General features: G+C 37.9%; 1 protein-coding gene across 1 annotated transcript in view; it reads left to right on the top strand.

Moving 5' to 3' along the window:
- Positions 1-8499: 8499 nt before the first annotated feature.
- Positions 8500-20378, top strand: part of LRRC72 (leucine rich repeat containing 72) — a 49915-nt gene continuing 38036 nt past the window's right edge. The window contains exons 1-3 of the mRNA XM_011961743.1: positions 8500-8657; positions 14043-14116; positions 19167-19236. Coding sequence (XP_011817133.1) covers positions 8568-8657; positions 14043-14116; positions 19167-19236 — 234 coding nt within the window. The 5' untranslated portion in view covers positions 8500-8567. The remainder of the gene's footprint in view (positions 8658-14042; positions 14117-19166; positions 19237-20378) is intronic.

Raw genomic sequence — 20378 nt, 5'->3', positions numbered from 1 at the left:
ACATTCATGACAAAGTTAGTAGTTCTTTCCAAGACTCCTTTTTTCTTTTTGGAATCCTCAATTCTAAACAACCCAGCCAATCCAGTCTATGTTCGAAACAGTCAGTGTCTCTCACAGAAGGGTGAGTGGGCCCACTTCGAACCTACAGGAGCACAACCCGAGTCATCCTAATGTGAAACCTGGTGCTTCTGTTTCTACCTCACTCTGAATACTGACATAAACCTTTAGCAGATGGAAATCTTTGTTTTTTCTTTTTAAGAAAATTAACCTTTAGTAGTATAATCCCAAGACCATGTTCTACTTATTTATTTGGAAAAATAGGAGCTGGGGACCACTGTTTATCCCATGCCAATCTATTCTATAAGAGCAAACAGGAAGAATCATTGTTGTGACTTTGAAAAATATAACCTTTAAAAATACTTATATTGGGAAGCTTTAAATATTACATTGGTTAGAAACATTGTTAAGGGAACTTTCTTTTTCTGCCTGTAGAGGTTCAACTTCTGGTGAGAGTATATGCTGATAGAAAATCTAGAAGTCATGGCTTTTAGGGAATTAAAGAAAAGTAGCAAAATATGATTGATACGCAAAGATTTTGAATAAGGGACCTGGAACAGGAATAAAAGGCAATGAGCTCCAGAAAATAAACTACCCCCAAATCAAGATAACCTACTACTAAAAGTAGATCTACCATTCAACCCAGCAAATCCCACTACGGGGTATCTATGCAAAGAAAAAGGAGTCATATCAAAAAGACATCTGCACATGTATGTTTATTGCAGCACAGTTCATAATTGCAAAGATATGAAACCAGCCTAAGTGCCCATTGACCAATGAGTGGATAAAGAAAATGTGGTATATATACACCATGGAATACTACTCAGCCATAAAGAAAAAAGAATGAAATCATGTATTTCACAGCAACTTGGATGACGCTGAAGGTCATTATTCTAAGTGAACTAACTCAGGAATGGAAAACCAAATAGCATATGTTCTCATTTATAAGTGGAAGCTAAGCTAAGGGTACGCAAAGGCATACAGAGTGGTATCGTGAGCTTTGGAGATTCAGAAGGGAGAGGGTGGGAGGGGGGTATGGGATAAGAAAAACTACATATTGAGTGCTATGCATACTACTTGGGTGACAGATGCACTGAAATCTCAGACTTCACCGCTGTACAATTCACCCATGTAACCCAAAACCACTTACACCCCAAAAATTATCAAAATTAAAAAAAAAAAAGATAATCCAGAAAGAAAGTAATAAAGTCCTGTGAAGAATCATTAAAGAGGGAATATCTGGAGATAGCCTGACTAGCTGTGTGACCTCAAGAAAAATTAATGTATTTTATGTAATGATTGTGCTTTACACTGCCCCCATGTTTTTTAAGTATGTAGCACATTTGCAAAGCTTTTCATAAACAGGTAAGAAAAATATGTTATTGTTTTAACTTTTATTTTAGTGCAGGTTTGTTATATAGGTAAACCTGTGTCCTGGGGGTTTGTTGTACAGATTATTTCATCACCCAGGTACAAAACCTAGTACCAAATAGTTGTTTTTTTGTGTGCTACTCTCCCTCCTCCCACTCTCCATCCTGAAGAAGGCCCCTGTGTCTGTTGTTCCCTTCTTTGTGTTCATGAGTTATCATTTAGCTCCCATTTATAAGTGAGAACGTGTGGTGTTTGGTTTTCTGTTCCTGTGTTAGTTTGCTAAGAATAATGGCTTCCAGCTCTATCCATGTTCTGACAAAAGACATGATCTCTTTCTTTTTTATGGCTGCATAGTATTCCATGGTATATATGTACCACATTTTCTTTATCCAGTCTATCACTGAATGGCATTTAGGTTGATTCCATGTCTTTGCTATTGTGAATTGTGCTGCAATGAACATTCGCATGCAGGTGTCTTTGTGGTAGAATGGTTTCTATTTCTCTGGTATATATCCAGTCATGGGATTGCTGGATCAAATGGTAGTTCTGTTTTTAGTTGTTTGAGGGATTCACCACACTGTCTTCCACAATGGTTGAACTAATTTACACTCCCATCAACACTGTGTAAGTGTTCCTTTTTCTCCACAACCTTTCCAGCATCTATTATTTTGAGAAAAATATTTATTGACTTCGTAATAGTATACATTCTGGCAAATGATTTTTTAAGTTAACATTCAACTTAGATTATTTAACATTAAAAATATTTGCTAAATTATCTCTTATGGCAAAAAAAAAAAAAAACTATTTACTTTTACGTTTGAATAGGAGGCTGCATGCAGATGGCATTCCAAGAGTAAATCTGTCTTTCTAGATTTAAATAGTAACCCAGGAAGTGTTGAGTAAGAAATTTTGTCAAATTTTTACTACGTAGACTGGCAAGGATAAGGATTACGTTGAGAAAAGCTGAGTTTGACCAGAGAGATGTCTTTTTTGGGTCTTACGTATATTTGTAATTTCAATTTACATAGCATATATGTATAATAACTAATAATATACAACATAGATATCTACGTAGCAAATTATCTTAAAACGTAGCTGCTGAAAACAACCAGTATTCATTATCCTCCTTTCTGAATGTCAGGACTTTGGGGGTTGCTTGGCTGGGTGCCTCCAGTCAGTCCGCCATCAGGCTGCAATCCAGGGCAATACTGTGGTTATCTCAAGGTTCCCATTCCAAGCTGCCTCACCTGACTGTTGACAAGCCTCAAGCCTTCTTTGGCTGTTGGCCAGAGACTTCAATACCTTACCATGTGGGTCTCCCTGTAGGTCAGTTTACAACATGGCAGCTGGTTTTCCTTACAATGGGCGAGAGAGCAAGAGAGAAGGTGCTCAAGATAGAAACCACAGTGGTTTTATCACCTAATCTCAGAAGTGATATCCTATGCTTTGTATTCTGTCCATTAGATGTGAACAGAATCCAGCCCACATGCAAGAAAAAGGGATCAGACAGGAATGTGAAAATCAGGAGGCAGAGACTACTGAGGGCATCGTTGAGGTTGTGTGCATGTATGTATGTACGTGTATATGATCATGTATATGCATACTACTCATACATATACTCATATTTAAATACACACAAATGTATGTGTGTGCACACACACATATATATTTATGCATGCATGTATCTATATATTTCCAGAGTATTTATGCTTCAAATGCCTGACTGTTGTATCATATGTGTGATAATATGTGGCATTCCTGCTAACATTCACAAGACTTCTCTGTCAGTTTAGGCAGAGAATAATTGTCAATTATTATCACCAAGTCTAAATTAAGCAAAGTGAGGAAAGGGTTAGTAATTTCAGTGATTTCCAGCATAATGGAAGTTAACTTCTATAAGTTATCTGACTTTTGCATTCTGTTCCATCTTTAATTTCAGGCTAGAGGCTTCTGTCCTTGACTCTATGATTTAGAAGGGCTGCTCTGGCCCTCCTCACTGGAGAAGAAGGAGTGCCCACTGGAGATCTTACCCCCTCATCTTTTTCATACTCTACCCTGAAATGATGGGCATGTGCTCCCCTAGGGGCACAAGGGATAAGCAAATGGTGGCTGTTTTTGAGGACAGACAGAGCTTAGACATGGGGACCCATTATTCTTGGGAGGAAATGTGAAATCACACTGATGCTGTACTGGTTTGGAATTGAAAATTATTATTATTATTATTATCATTTTAGTTCAGCTGAAGTTGTGTCTAGAAGCATCTAGCTTTTCCAGACAGTGTAGGAATGTTTACAAATCTGACCCACTTTGTGTTCCTATACAGGTAGGTATTTGGAAGATTGTGTGCAAATTTTGAAAGAGATGAGGTGTATATGGAAGAAGCGGAAGTGGCTGCTTTCCTGAAAGAGCTTAAGGAAAACTGCACGTGAGCAGTGCTTCTTCAGAACCTTGATGGCAAAGTGTCACATGGGTTTGGAGTAAGACAGTGTTTCTCCTATCAGCTCAAAAACCACCACCACTCTAATAACTCAAAAACAACAAAGTTGATACTTAGAACATCAGGTGATAGCATCCTGGGCATGGACCCTAGAGACTAGCAAAGGAAACTTGGGCTTAGAGAAATGAAGTTTATTTCAATAGTCTGAAGGGCAGCAGACATTAGCCAGGAAGAGGAGGGCAAGAGAAGACAACTTTGTAGGATGCTGCAAGGTGACTTGAAGCTACCCATTGATGACTTCAAGAAATAAATGGCAAACACTTTATAGATCCAGCTTACAGGGCTTTATTCATTGGCATTTGGATGTTAAAAGTTAAGCAATGAATATGAAAAGACCATTCACAGAAAAAAAATACAAATGACCAATAAACTTTTGGAAAGATCGTAAACTTCCCTAAATAAATATAAACCAAAACATTGAGATTAAAAATTTCTCCAGCAAAGTTCAACAAAATTGATATCCAATAGAGAAAGATACCCTATCCAGAAAGGGGCATTATCATATATGATCCAATAGTCTCATGAGGGAATTTCAGCTACTAGAATAGTAATCCAGGTATGCAGAGACATGTGTTACAACATTGTTTGTTGGAGCAAAAACCTGGACAACATATATGTTCATCAATAGAGTAATAAGTAAATGAACTGTAAGATACATTACAATGGAACATAATGCCACAATTCAATTTTGTAATTCTATGTACACTTGAGAAGATGGAGGTTGATGAGATGGTAAAGAGAAAATGAAGGATGAAGAACAAATTACAGGGTTTAATCTCATTTAAAATCCACCTATATACACAGAAGCAAAAGTTAGCCTATCACAGTTTCACAGATGCTGGCAAAAGATGATACTTCTGGCTTAGAGACAAAGGATCGCTTATTACTCATGGTAACAGCATAGATAGAATATTAGTATTTCCACCAGTTCTCCTACCCACAATTTCCAGAGGGCAATGTGAAATGGGCCAGGTGATATGGGCACATAGAGTGGGTTGTGTTACAGAAGAGGAAATTTGAACTTAAGGAAGCCAGACCTTTTATACTGGGCAGTAAGTTGCCTGGGATTATCTTTATAATAAGTGAGGGAGACATTATCTTTATTACACTGCTCAGTAAAAATAAACAAACAAACAAACAAACACCTACTCTTTGCTCTGAAGGTAGACACTATATCTACCAAAGCTGTAGGTAGACATTGTATCTTAAAAGGCTATTTGCTATACAGATATCCTTGAAACTGTAGTCCTTACCAAAGGCAGTTAGTGCCTTTGCTTATGTGCAGTAGCAGGAGAGACTCCTGGAGAATTTTCCCCCGATATTCCATTGTTATTTGCATTTTATGTAAACAAAAAAAAAAGAATGGTGGCTATCAATTACAAGTGGATGTTATTTTACCTAAACTTACATAACAATGAAAATTTTGATAATGTGGTCATTGACTATCATAAAAACATGTATTTTATAAATTTTGAATATTTATTATTATTTTTTTAGAGATGGGGTCTCACTCTGTTGCCCAAGCTGGAGTAAAGTGTGTGATCATAGCTCACCACAGCTTTGAACTCCTGGCCTCAAGTGATTCTCCTGCCTTGGCTTCCCAAAGTGCTGGGAGTATAGGCGTGAGTCACTGTGCCTGGCCAGATACATCTTTTTATACATGTGATATAAGAATATGTATATTGATTGTGGCCAATATATTGTTTATTCTATGTTCATTTCACCCAGTAGAAAATGAGTGATAATGATCATTTTACCAAATACATACTTTTCACTCACTTAGAAAAACAATATCTAGATTGATAACTGGAATTATTCAAGACAAAATTAGAAAGAAGTTTTAAAATTATGTAGCTTTAATGATAGCCATCACATGCATATTTTTTTCTCACACATTTTTCACTGAAAACTTGTTCTTAAAAACCTATTCTATATCAATACAAGAATCTTTTACTCTGTAAACAATACATACTACCTGTCTAGGAGAGTGAATTAAATAATAAATGTTTTGAACTGAACTTCCAGCTTTTACTGTTGAAGAAACTGAGGCCCAGAGACATTAAGTGATTTGAAGGTGGCCAACAAGTAGTTAATTTAGCTGAGACTAAATCCCACATGCCCTGACTTGGAGCAGAGGGTTCTTTCTTCTTATCCAAATCCATATACATGATATGATGGAGCTTTCAAACTGGGGTATGCATACCCCTGCGGGCAATGGCAGCAAGCCAGGGAGGTAAAGCCACAGGATCAACACAGGGTGTCTTGCTTCAATGTAAATATTACACAAAGATTTGAGGAGAGTTAGGGGAACTGCTTTATTTTTATATTAAAACAAGATTGATTGTAAAGAAGAATGCATATTTTACATGAATTTTAAAAATTTCAGGCTGGATTCCTCAGGCTATAATCGCACCCCATGGAGGTAAAAGTTCTCTCTGTTCACTCTACTGGGAATAATTCTTTTGTAAAAATTTCATGTCACCAAAGTGAGAATGTCTGGGAAGGAGCTTTTATCCAAAAAGTGCCTCCATTAACCTCCATCCTTGACCTTCCATAATTAAATTTGCTTTATTTTAGCCTTCATGATCAGTTAATTTCTTCTTGAAGAAGGAACACATTAAGATCTTATAATAAGTGAGTCTTGAGTTCCTTTCCTAAGAATAGGGATTTTTTTTAATTACCTTTTTAATATGAGGTAAAACACTGAAAAAATAAAGAATAAAAATTTTAAATGTGATTTTAGTAGAAATTAACTGGCGACTAGTTTACATCTGCAAGATGCTCCTTAAAACTATGTTGCATATGGTTATAAAGTCACATTTGTGTAATGTAGAAAACTGAACAAGTATTGTCCATTTCCTTTTTTTCTTGTAGCACATTCATGAATAATGTCTGCAATGCTATAACATATCAACAGCAAAAATGAGCCAATGAATTATTATATATGCCTCCTCAGTGGACCATTTCTCTCATTTGAGTTTTATTTCTAGGATAGAAACTACTTAAACAATAGTTCTTAGATGATTAATCCCTCCACAATAACTTGGAGAGCTTTTACCCCCACCTCAGCCCCAAATACATATTAGAACTACTGAAACAATGTGTACTTGATTTCCCCACTGAGACATTTTTTAATGTTTCATTTCAACACCAGCATTTTTTTTAATGCAAGTAGCTTGACCCATTTCAGAAAGCTACGTTTGATTCCTAGATTTCAGGTTCAAATTGGGAGCCAAGAAACCAATTCATTTAATCCAGTCAACATTAATTAAGCGCAGTATGTTAGGCTCTGGCAGAACAGAGAGATGTCTTAAACAGGATCCTGCCTCCAAAGTCACCCAAGCTAGAGGGAACAAGGCTCATATAAATAAAATCACAAGATAATCTATGCTAGAGGTTCCAGTACAGTTACAGGAGACAGCAATTTCAAAAAACAAAAACAAAAAACGAGGTTGAAAAGATTGGCCAAATAGTGGCTCAATTTATCCATTTTCTGTCAGAGAAAAGATTTCTCAGCTACTGAAACAATATGCACTTGTTCTTAGCCAATAAAGTCAGTAGAGAGTTCATTCCATTTTTCTGTGCACCTGGACTCTTCTGGAGCCTTAATACTACCACTCCCATCTTCATCCCAGGTCTGGGTCTATGGTGAGGCAATTAAGGCAGTGGCCTTGGATCTGGATGTAAGAAGCACCAAAAAAACAAAAATTCAGCATTCAAAGTAATTTTTTTTTTTTTTTTTTTTTGAGACAGAGTGTCCCTCTGTCACCCAGGCTGGAGTGCAACGGTCGGATCTTGTCTCACTGCAACCTCTGCCTCCCAGGTTCAAACTATTCTCCTGCTTCAGCCTCCCAAGTAGCTGGGATTACAGGCGCATGCCACCATGCCCGGTTAATTTTTGTATTTTTTTAAAATAGAGACAGGGTTTCTCCATACTGGCCAGGCTGGTCTGGAACTCCTGACCTCAGGCAATCCACCTGCTTCAGCCTCCCAAAACACCGGGATTACAGGAGTGAGCCACAGTGCCCGGCCTCAAAATAAATATCTTAATGCAATATTTGAAAAAAGAAAAATCAAAATGTATGCAGATAACATGCATAATGAACAAAATGTCAAACTTTTAAATAGAGACACGATCAGTAGTACTGGCTTTTTTCCTTTTGCGTCAAGATCCACAGTGACTCTGCAGGGCACCTCGTCACCCCCACCCTGTACATGAGGCCAGTGGTCCACACACACGTGTAATTTTCAGAAACCTAAATTTCCTGATATTCAAATCTCGAATCAAAGTGATGATTACTGGGTGACTGCTGATGATTACTCGAATCAAAGTGATGATTACTGATTACTGCGCTCTGACCTCCTCTCTCCGGCATCTACCGCACGCATCACCACGAGCAGGGATAACGCGCGTGTGTCCGAGGCGCAAGCGTGGGTGTTGCAGAGTCACACGCGCAAACGTCACAGAAGTCAGCGTTTGGCTTCAGATACTTCCCAGTGTGGACTGGCTTTTGGTCAACGGGCATGCGGTAACTGTTGGTAACAGAACAATGAGCTGCGCGCCAAGCCAAGTCTCTCTTCGGTGCCACACGCGGGCGAGGCCAGATTAATCACCGCTGCTGCCAGCCGCCCATGTGTCCTGATGTCCTGGGACCCGAACCCCGTTCCCCGTGCCTTGCGATGCTGGAGCCTACGGAGGGCGTCCGAAACTGCCCTACAGAGCAGTCGCCGGGTAAGCTGTACCTGCCTTCTCAAGCCATCAGCCCCTCTGGCACCCCTGTCTGAGAACTCCAGGCAGGGACTGACTTTGGAAGGGAATTTCAGTATCCTGAAGGTGGAGATAGGTCAGATTTCAAATTAATTGGTCAACATAAAGGGAGAACAAGGAGTCCAGCACAAAATTGGGATGTGAACAGCATTGAGCGGTGGCGAAGCCCCCTCAGCAACTCTGCCTGGGCTAGCGGTCCCTAAGCTCCTGGGTGGGATTTGAGGACTTTCCGATCCACACTAATAAACTTACACTGACCTTTTACCACTCAGCATCTGCTGCGTATATAATTATGGTGGTTTGTAGATTAAGTGAAATGGAGATTAAGTAAATTTTGCAGTCTTGATTCTCCAACAGGGGTGTGTGGGTGTGGGTGTGGGTGTGTATCCCTAATACATTGTTCCCAGCAAGTGAAAATCGACACCTTGAAGAGGAAACGTTATTTGATGAGCCCTACAAGCAGAGTCCAGAGCAGTTAAAATAATGATTAAAAGAATATTTGGATATTTGGGTGGGGAAAAAAATCTCAGAATTGTGCCAGGTAAGACCTAGCAAGGCTTTCTGGAGTTCTCTGACTCATCTGCAAAGACGGGGGGCTGCTGTGATTAAAGGAGACTGAGAGTTCTGTGTTGAATTGAAAACTCTTCACGCTAAGTCCTAACTTGTGCCTGCGTGTTGCATGGAGGTACAAGAATTTATCATCAGAGAGGACATTTTCTTCTATAGGTTTTAATACTGACCTTATTCTTCTAGGATTTAATAATCCTACCATTTCAAACATTTGTTCCCTTTGATTTTAGATCTTCAGGCATTGGGCGGTGGAGGAAGCAGCTGCTGTTCTCCCCGTGCTAGAACTGTTCACATCCCAATTTTGTGATAGACTCTTTTTATTTTCCTTTTAGGCTAACCAATTAATTTGAAATCCAACTTTTCGCCCTCTTCAAGCTACTGAAATTCAGGCCTCTAAATTCAGTACCTTTTCTGAGTGACATCCTCCACCAGCCAAAACAATGCTGCAAATTGAAATTCTGCCTTCTTCAAATGCCCCTCTGCCTCCCACTGTCCTTTTGTTTTTCTACCTCACTCGACAACGATCCTCTCTGTCTCCTTTCCAACATGCTTCCCTCTCCTTTCTTTCCATGAAAGGAAAGACACTTCATCGTGATCTTCCTTGGATCCCACTCTCCTCTGGTTAACTGACTCATCAGATCAGCACAGCTGTCCCGATGAGATCTCTGATGAGTTCCACATTTACCCTTGCAGCTTTCTGGTGGATGCCTTGACCAGTATGTTCCACCATGGCCTCAATTTCAGCATTTCTCAGCTGCATCTGTCTTCCCTCCCAGTCACCTTTCTCATCAAGTCATCACATCATCATCATCATCACCTATGACTTCCCTCGTGCTAATTCTCTGCCTCCTTTTACTTGCCAGTTCCCATTCATTCTCCCTAAACACGCCCCATGTCATATCTGTTCACTGCCCATTCACACTTGCCCCCACCCTAGGGCAGGCTCCTTAGCTGGTGGACTTTGTTTCCCAGAGGTAGCCTTGCTTCCTGTCTGCAGTTGTCGCTGTACCCCAGGCCCCCATACACATCACTGCTAGAGTCATCTTCCCGAAGCCTAGCTTTGTCACATGTTTTTTCTAGTTCAAAAATCCAGTAATATCTTCCTATTGCCCCAGAAGTGAGCACAATGCTGAATCACCCAATAGTCAGTTCTGTGCCTTTAGGGTACCAACAAAGCAAGGGCACCAACAGAGAAGGAGGAAAAGTGTTTGTGACATAATTTGATATTGGATATTGCGTAAAAGCATTGACATTGTTATCCTTAATTAGACTTTCTTACATGAATTTTACCATACAGTTACTTAGAATATATATTTCATATATATGTACATATACATGTGTTTATATATCATATAAAATTAAATGATGCTAAGTTAGAGTTCTCAAGGCCTGAAGAAGTTTTCTCTGGGCACTGATTAAGTACACAGTTCTGAGCCTAAATTTCAAAGTTGGCATAAATAATATGACTGCAACCCACCTTTCTTATTTCTCACAATTGCCTTCCATATGTCTTTTACTTCAGCCAAAGTCTGTACAGCCCTACATACCTTATACGTTCTTCTGCTTCTTCTGTTTTGTGTGCTTACTCTCCTCTTCCACCAACATCCCATTTCTAATTTCGCCCCACCTCTCAAGTCCCAGCCTGACTGTTAGTTGTGCCCTGAAATCTTCCAACGTGCCCGGGCTAACAGTACAGGCATACTTCATTTCTACTGTGCTTCACTATATTGTGCTTTGCAGATACTGTTTTTTTTTTTTTTTTTAAATGTTACTATCGTATTTGCTTAAGGGACCACGAACTGTGCCCCTTGAAGATGGCAAACTTAACTGAATTCCTTTAGATGAGGGCGTATGGTACTAGTGAAGCTGTGTGTTAACTGGGAACTGGAATTGTTCCACCACGGATTCACTGAAATGTGAATTGGCACATTTTCATGTTTCTTGGTACTTTGATATTAATATTTTGTACCAGATTCATGTAAAATTATTGATTGGAAAGAAACAAGCTGTGACAAAAACTTGTGTAAATAAGTAACTATGATAATGATTTACATATTATGCTGATACATTCAATTTCCCTTTCACCTCATATTTTTTGAAATTTGATTTAAATTTTTAAATATTCATTCTATGGCTACAATTTTCAAAATGTGCATTATTTTCTGATTATCAAATTAATATGTGCTTATTGTAAAATACTAACACATCACTAAAAATAAATATTGCCTAGAAAGTGAAAGTCCGTCATGATCTCAAGTGATGACTTTTGCTAGTAATTTGAAGTGTGTGCATTTTGTATTCATATAAATATGACTTTTAACAAAAATATTGTTACACATATTATACTGCCAATTACTTTTTATTTATAAATACATTTTAGATATCTTTAGATGTCTAGATATCTATTTGTATCAGTTAGAGTTCTCCAGAGAAACAAAACAATAGGATATATAGAGATATATAGAAAGAGACTTATTATGAGGAATTGGCTCACTTGATTATGGAGACTGAGAAGTCCCACAATCTGCTGTCTGCAATCTGGAGCCCAGGAGAGAGCCAGTAATGTAGTTTAGTCCAAGCCCAGAGACCTGAGAACTAGGAATACTGATGTCTGAAGGCAGAAGATGGATGTCCCAACTCCAGAAGAAAGCGTGAATTCACATTCCTCTGTTTTTCTGTTCTATTGGGGCCCTCACTGGATTGGATGATATCCACCTCCATTGGCGAGGATGATCTTCTTTACTCAGTCCACTAATAGTAATGCTAATCTCTTCCAAAAACATCCTCAGAAACACACCCATAAATAATGTTTTACCAGCTATGTGGGCATCTCATAGTACAGTCAAATTTATATATACAATTAACCATCAGACCACCTCTCTATATTTTGAAACTACTTCATAGTATTCCATTGTGATGTCACATGTCAATTTAACCTGCATTCCAATTAATGGGGACTATTTCACAACCACAGAAAATGTATGCTGAAATAAACAGTAATAATCACATTTGTCTGAGTGTATGCACCTGTGTGTTTCTGAGTCCTGGAGGTAGAATGGCCGCATCAATTTAAAAGCACATTTATAAGTTTAATAGATGGCTGCCAAGTTTTAATTCTTCTTTGACTGGGCTATACCACCCCAAACACTATGTAAAGATGTGACTGACGGTATGTAGTAGAGGCTGATAGTTGACATCTTTAAGTTGAAATACCCAGATGAGGGCTGGGTGTGGTGGCTCATGCCTGTAATCCGAGCACTTTGGGAGACTGGAGCAGGCAGATTGCCTGAACTCAGGAGTTCGAGACCAACCTGGCCAACATGGTGAAACCCCATCTCTACAAAAAATTAGCCGGGCATGGCAGCATGCACCTGTAGTCCCAACTACTTGGGAGGCTGAGGCAGGAGAACTGCTTGAATCTGGGAGGCAGAGGTTGCAGTGAACCGAAATCATGCCACTGCACTCCAGCCTGGACAACAGAGCAAGATTCTCTCAAAAACAAAACAAAAAAAAAAACAGATGAGAATGTGTAAGCCTGATCCAATGGGTTTTTCCAAGCTCCAGGCTCGGCTTGTGTAACTGGATAACAAAGCACCCTGAAGGCAATGCCTAAACCTGAGCCTATGAATGCTCCAAGTCCCTAGATTCAGCTTGCTTAACAAGGTGTCAAGGGAAGTTCGGGACTATACGTTTGCAGCTGCTGTCCATCACTAGGATACCTACCTTCCTCATTCCTTTAAATACGTTCATTGCACTAAATATAACTCCTATTAAAGTCCTCTACCAAATAGCAAAACCACTGTCAAAATTTCATATATCACCCAGAAAGATTTATAAGTCAGTTATAACCTCAGCATTCATAACAAATCCCAGCTAAAATTCAGTGATTGTTTTGACTCTGATAATTACAATGTTTGTCAGATTCCAGGACTGCAATGATTATACTTTTCACTTTTGTCATTTCTTGTTAGCTTTACTTTTTCATGGCAAATTACAGACAGACTTTACTTTTTCCATATTATTTTAGGTCGTGTGGCCTATTAACGTTATTTTATAATTTAGCAAAGGACTTTAAAAAAAAAAAAAGCAAAGCATTTAAACAGCTGTTGCTAACGTTTTATTTTTAAAACAGAGCTATGGGAATAAAAGTTGCTTCTCCACCAAAAATTCTCACAGTATGAGTATGTTAGCAACTCATGAAAAATGAAGTCACTGTTGCTTGCCAAGCAAGGGAAAATGTATTTATTCATTTGTTCAGAGAAAAATGACATGTATTCATTTATTTCACATTTTTTGAGAACTTACTGGGTGCCAAGCATAATGTGATAGGCACAAAAAGAATGTCCTATAATAACATACATTATCCTACTCTTTCCACCTCCAACCCTATACTGGGCGAATTCTCTGTAGGAAACCTATCAAATACTAATTCTTCATGTTCAAAGAAACATTTAAGAATAGTTCTTTAAAGACCAAATTACCTTGCCTCATAGAGAATAAAAAACTTGCTTTTGGTGTATATGTACACATACATATTTTTTTCTCTCTGATTAAAAATTATTTAAACATCTGTGCCTAGGATTAAGGATAATGAAACTCAAGCACAAAAATGAGTAAATAATATATCATTGTAGTGTTGGAATTTATCAGTTTAGGATGGTTATCTCCATATTCACCTTTCTTTTGATCTTCTTGTAGACATTATTGTTATTGACTGTAAATGCCTCAGCATTTTTGTTCACTGGAATGTAGTTTGACAGATTAATTATATGTTATCAGGCAGTTGAAGATCAACTAAAGATACGTGGCCACAAGAGGGATGCTGATGTCTTCGAGCTGTTCCTTTCTAAAAAGTAAGTGAACTTAACATAAAAAAATGAAAGAGTATCATGTTATCATGATCATGTTAAAATGTTTCACAGATTCAAACGTTCTTTTCCATTTTTGCCCCTCAAGGACTGGATAGGCAACCACACTCCAATTATTTTACCACTTCCTGGAGTCCACAGTTTTCTATTGGAGAGACAAAATACTGAAACTGATTAAAAAAAAAAAAAAAAAAGATTATGGAGACAGGCTGTTTGAATCCCAGTTCTGTCTCTTCCAGCTGGGTGATCTTGGGTATGTCGTACAACCTCCCTATTAGGATTGTCAGGTTTAATAAATAAGTATATAGGACATCCAGTTGAATTTGAATTTCACAGAAACAATAAATATAATTGTAGTTAGTATAAGTATGTCCCACACAGCAGTTGGAAAATTCATTGTTTCCCCGAAATTCAAATGTAGCCCGATATCCTGTATTTTATCTGGCAACGCTATTCCCTGGGTATAATTATACTACCTCATTCTCAGGGTTGTTGTGAAGCTTAGGTGAGTTACTAAAAGTTAGTCAAAGTTACTGGCACACAGTAAGCACTCAATGAGCATTAGTATGGTTAATATTATTACTATTATTGGGAATCATTATACCACATACTATGATAATGACCCCCATTGTACTACAACCTCTACCTATCCCCATACAAATTTTACTGGTAAGTAGAAAAATCCCTCTCACATATCAACAGCCCACTTTGATTCCACTCGAACTCCTCAAGGAGGCAGACAACAAATTGGGTTTTTCTATAGAGTAGAATGAGATAGAACACAGGTATGGGAGGAAAAGGGAGTTATCAATAAAACTAGACTCTGATACCACAGTTCTCACTGGCCAATAAGTGACACTGAAGTTTGCATTTTAAGCACAGTGACCCTAGTCCTACATTGTGCCCCCTTACTTTGTGCTTTTTAATGCCTCTGAATTCTGTGTATTATTTTTTAATAGGCTTCCAGTAAAGAAAATGCTTTAGTTTATCAACAAATTTAATCACTTTTATTTCTAGCAATTTGGGGAAATCCTTTATTATTATACATATTTTATTATAAATAAATATTTATGTTTATCAGTACAGAGAAAAGTGTTTATCTTTGTAAGGGCTCTGAATCTCTTGGTAGTAAAGGAATACATTGATGACAAGTTTGAAATATTTAAAAATATATTTAGTATGGAACACGTATGGTGGAGCATTCTGACACATTTAAGGTCATGCTTTGAGCCACTCGATATAGGTCAGTTAGTTTTAAAATAACAATAAATACTTCATGTGGTCAAAAGAGTGCATCTTTCATGATTTTAACAATTGTATGCTATTGATCACTATAGTAAGTAGATAGTAAGAGTAACTTTAAAATACTAGAAAATTTGAGATATTGATCACCTGACAGTAGGTAATTAATGGTCTCCTTATGGGAAGGATAATACCTTTTACATTTTGAGGATACTAAGTTACCATTTCATCCAGCTGTGGATGAAAACTATGTCCCAGTCCAGATGCCAATACACTGGTATACTGAGTTATTTATTTGCCTAAGTTTCTGTTGACTCTGGGAAATGAAAGAATCTTATTGACTTGTTCTTGAGTGATCATGGAGAACATACATTGTAACAGGATGTTGACAAGTATTGTCAGCATGAGTTATAGCCATCATTAGTAGAATTACCTCTCATTTATCCTTTGACTGGCCTCACCTTATAATGTAACAGCTTGTTATTGATTTCGGACAGGTTTATGTGCAGAATAAACCCTTCTGACATGAAATAGTTAGAGTACCCTTAAAAAGTGAATTTATATGATATTAGATGTGGGCTTATAAAATTGTTTTAATTAAATTTTTAAAAAGAAAAATGAAAAATGAATTTATTATATTACCTGATCATTGATAGTACTGCTACAAAAAAATTAATGACAGTAACTTGACACAGTTAATACTTTAAAGTTTTAGTGTATTAAAACAACTTTCACACCACTGCACTCCAGCCTGGGAGACAGAGCGAGACTCAGTCTCAAAAAATAAAATAAAATGAAATAAAATAAAATAACTTTTATGGGAAATCCTCTGAGTGGGGCATGAGATACTCTAATGTAGCCATGTAATGATTTCTTTATTATTTATCGTAGGAACAGATGAAGTTAACATACTCTCACTATCACCCAATGCAATAGTTACGGTGCCCCAAGGTCCAAGTACTCTTTCCCTGAAATAAGCTACATATCTACAGTAAGAGAGGAGAATGTATTATTATTTGTACAAATTTCCTACTAAAAGTTGCTTTGAGGCCAGACGCGGTGGCTTACACCTGCAATCCCAGCACTTTGAGAGGCTGAGACAGGTGGATCACATGAGCCCAGGAGTTTGAGACCAGCCTGGCCAACATGTGAAATCCTGTCTCTACAAAAAATTAGCTAGGCATGGTGGTGTACACCTGTGGTCCCAGCTACTCAGGAGGCTGAGGTAGGAGGATCTTATGAACCTAGGAGGTGGAAGTTGCGGTGAGCCGAGATGGAGCCACTGTACTCCAGCCTGGGCAACAGAACCAAACCCTTTCTAAAAAAGAAAAAAAAAAGTTGTTTTGGAAGAGTCTGAAACATTTTGTTGTGCCAGGGAAGTGCCCAAAACCAATGGTACATATCAAAGAGACACACGATTCTGCTTGAAATGTCTTTTATAAGGGAGAATTTGATCATTGTTTTAAGTGATAAAGGATTAAGAAAAAAAACTTGAAAATTCAGGGAAGATGGGGAGGAGAATGAATGAGATAGAAGAGGAGGGAACAGATGTTCATTACATAAGAATAGCAGCTAATAATGTAAAAAGCATAAGAACATTAGGAAAATAATTTTATAATCCTAAATCTATTGGCTCAGATAAGGATCATCAATTGAAGCTAAAGTGATTGAGTAAAGAGTTGTCAGGGAGCAAGATATACACATGATCTCGGATATTCGCCTCATGTATGACTTTCCAATTATAAAATTTGTACTTTCATAGCGGCGAGAACTGGCAGATACCCTCTTAACCAAATGATTGAATTTAGCTTCATCAAGACTGGGGCAGACTGACATCATTTGGATCCTTATGTGATTCAGCAATTACCACCCATGTAATTGAGAAGTAGACATGATCTTCCTTGCATTTGATCATTAGGAAACAATCCAAAAATCAATAATGTAAGACATTCTAACCAGACAGTTATCCTGGACTCTCCAAAAAGCTAATGTTTTATGGCTTGTTTGTTTGTTTGTTTGAGATAGAGTTTTGCTCTTGTCACCCAGGCTGGAGTGCCACGGCACGATCTCGGCTCACTGCAACCTCTGTCTCCTGGGTTCAAGTGGTTCTCCTGCCTCAGTCTCCCAAGTAACTGGGATTACAAGCATGTGCTACCACACCTGGCTAATTTTTGTATTTTTAATAGAGACGGGGTTGCACCATGTTGGCCAGACTGGTCTCAAACTCCTGACCTTAGGTGATCCATCCACCTCAGCCTCCCAAAGTGCTGGGATTACAGGTATGAGCCACCATGCCCAGCCCAAAAAGCTAATGTTAAGGGAGAAAAAGGAAAGAAGATGATTACCTTTAAAAAGACTCAAAGATTACATCACCCCAAATGTAATGCATGAATGTTAATGGGATACAGGATTTAAAAAAACCAAAAGAAATGTAGGAACAACAGGGAAACTTTGAATATGAATGGCATATTAGATTAAATTACTGAATTCCATTTCATCTTCTTAGATGTGAGGATGGTATCTTGGTTACGCAGGACAATGCCCTGATATAGGAGATACACAAGATGAACTCCTTAAGCTGAGACACCTGCAATAAGCCTGCAACTTTATTTTCAAATGATTCACCAAGAAAATTATCAACCAATAAATAATAAATTAGATAGATAGGATAAGCATGTGACAATATGTTAAAAATTATGATGGGTATGCAAGTGGTCATTGTACTATTTATTCATCTTTTCTCAGGTTTGACATTTTTCAATATAAAAAGTTAGTGAAAAAAGGTTTATTTTGTTTAGAAATGTTAGCATGCTTTCAAAAAATGTATGTTTTTATAAAAATTAGAAAAATATTATTCCTTCAGTGTCCCAAGGTTAAAAATAATTGTGATAAAATTTTACTGTAAATGAATTAATATCTGTAATAATAGTAAATATTGATATTTTTATGCTTTGAAAAGTACCTGGCACACAATACGTGATCTATAAGAATTTGATAAATAAACAGATAATGATATGTGATCTATAAGCATTTGATAAATAAACAGATATGTATATGTATACATACTTGGGTTCCACAATTTCTGCCCTGAGAAATAAGAGATCCAACTACTCCAGGCCACATCAATCAAATGACCAACTATCTCAGACGGTGCCCTCTCCCAAACCCACATCAGCCCCTTTGATAAGTGAGCTGCCTTAGGAACAAGAACCAAAACCACTTGAATAGGTGGAATCTCATACCATTCAAGAGAAATGGGCAATATTTTAATCCCATAATTAATAAATAAAGGGAGAATAAAGCACTTCACACAGAGTCTGTCTCTTGGTGTCCTGCAGTTTCCATCTGAGTCCAGTCTGGCCAAATATTTCAAGGTTATTGCCCCACAGTAATAACCCACAGATGATATTGAAACAGGACCCAGCTACGTTTCCCACATTTACTTGAAAGTCCAGTATTAGCTTCACTTTTTTCCTTTGTCCTCCCCCCAGTAAAACTTGTTTTGAATTAAGGTTCCAATAAATTCAGTCATAATGAGGTGTAAATTTTTGCTAATGTGGTAAAGTGCTCCCCTTCAAGTATTAGCTTTAACTGGCTGACAAAATCTTAATCCAAATGAATAAAGTTATAAAGATGGAATTTCTGAAATAAGCACTTGAATGTGCCAACAATTTTGAAACGACAAAGAGAGAGAGAACCTTCTAGTTACTACGAAGCCATACTAACTACGTGCCCAGTATTACCTACGTGTGAACTGATTGTTGCTCATGTTCACATTTTTTTTTCTTTCCAGGGAACTGACAGAGGTCATTGATCTTTCTAGGTTTAAAAAATTAAAATACTTATGGCTTCATCATAACAAGGTAGTGTTGTATTTTATCTTTCAATTACTAAAATTAAACTACTATCTTAATTTTATGTTCCTAATAGAGCTAATCTTTAAAAGTATTAATATTTTTTGCTTAAAATTTAAATTCAGCTAAGAAACCAATATAAAACACATATATCTGGTACATATATGTCTGGTGTGTGTGTATATATATGTGTGTGTATATATATATCTGGTATACATACACATATACACACACGAGATACATTGAATAAGGACAATCTGTGAGGTGCTATCAAACTGCAATTTTACTTTTGTCTCCCATGTCCTATCAAATCCACTTAGTGGAAGCTATTCCTACTTAGGCTCCTGAAAGAAAACCCGGGCAGCCCCATAACCTTTTTCATCTCTCTTAGGTAATACAAAATCTTACAGCCCATTGAGTCACAGTCATAGTCCCAGTTCATAAATGAGAATATAATAGCCAACTGTCAATCTTCAATCACAAATGAGATATGCTCCCATCTATATCCAGCTATGGCTGACTGCAGATGGCCACCTGCCTTCTTTGTTAACTAGAAAGCCATGGTTGGCTGTTTTCCTTCCTTCTTATCTCCACTTCAGCCTTCTTCAGGTTTGGTATGGAATGGGGTGGTGTACTGGTAGGAAAAAGGCAAGGGAGAAGCAAAGTTCTCTGCTTTGTACCCTGTAGTACTAACAGATGTTCAAAGTTGATCGTTCCCTTTATGGCTTATTCAGAAGTTCCTCTGCTAGGCCTCTCCAACATTGACTCCTCTTCACTGGCCACTCCTGGCTCACCTCACCTTTATCCCAGGGCTACTTACAACTGAGGGTCTTTTGGCCTTGGCAAATCACCCTCATGTGCAGAATCCCTTATACAATGCCCCAGGTCAGCATACCTAGTCCTCAGACTCACATATCTTTGTCCTGCAATCAGAAGCCAAGAGGGTTGGTACCTCCCAGTTGCTACCAGATGTGGTTTGGCTCTGTGTTTCCAACCAAATCTCATCTCAAATTGTAATCTCCACATGTTGAAGGAGGGATATGATTGGAGGTGATGGATCATGGGGATGGTTCCCTCCATGCTGTTCTCATGATAGTGAGTGAGTTCTCACAATATCTGATGGTTTTTAAAGTGGCACTTCCTCCATTGCT

The sequence above is a fragment of the Colobus angolensis genome, unplaced genomic scaffold (genome assembly GCF_000951035.1).
Source record: "Colobus angolensis palliatus isolate OR3802 unplaced genomic scaffold, Cang.pa_1.0 Scaffold568, whole genome shotgun sequence".
Lineage (NCBI taxonomy): Eukaryota > Metazoa > Chordata > Mammalia > Primates > Cercopithecidae > Colobus > Colobus angolensis.
Note: the sequence above shows the minus strand (reverse complement) of the source record. Positions and strands in the feature narration are given on the sequence as shown.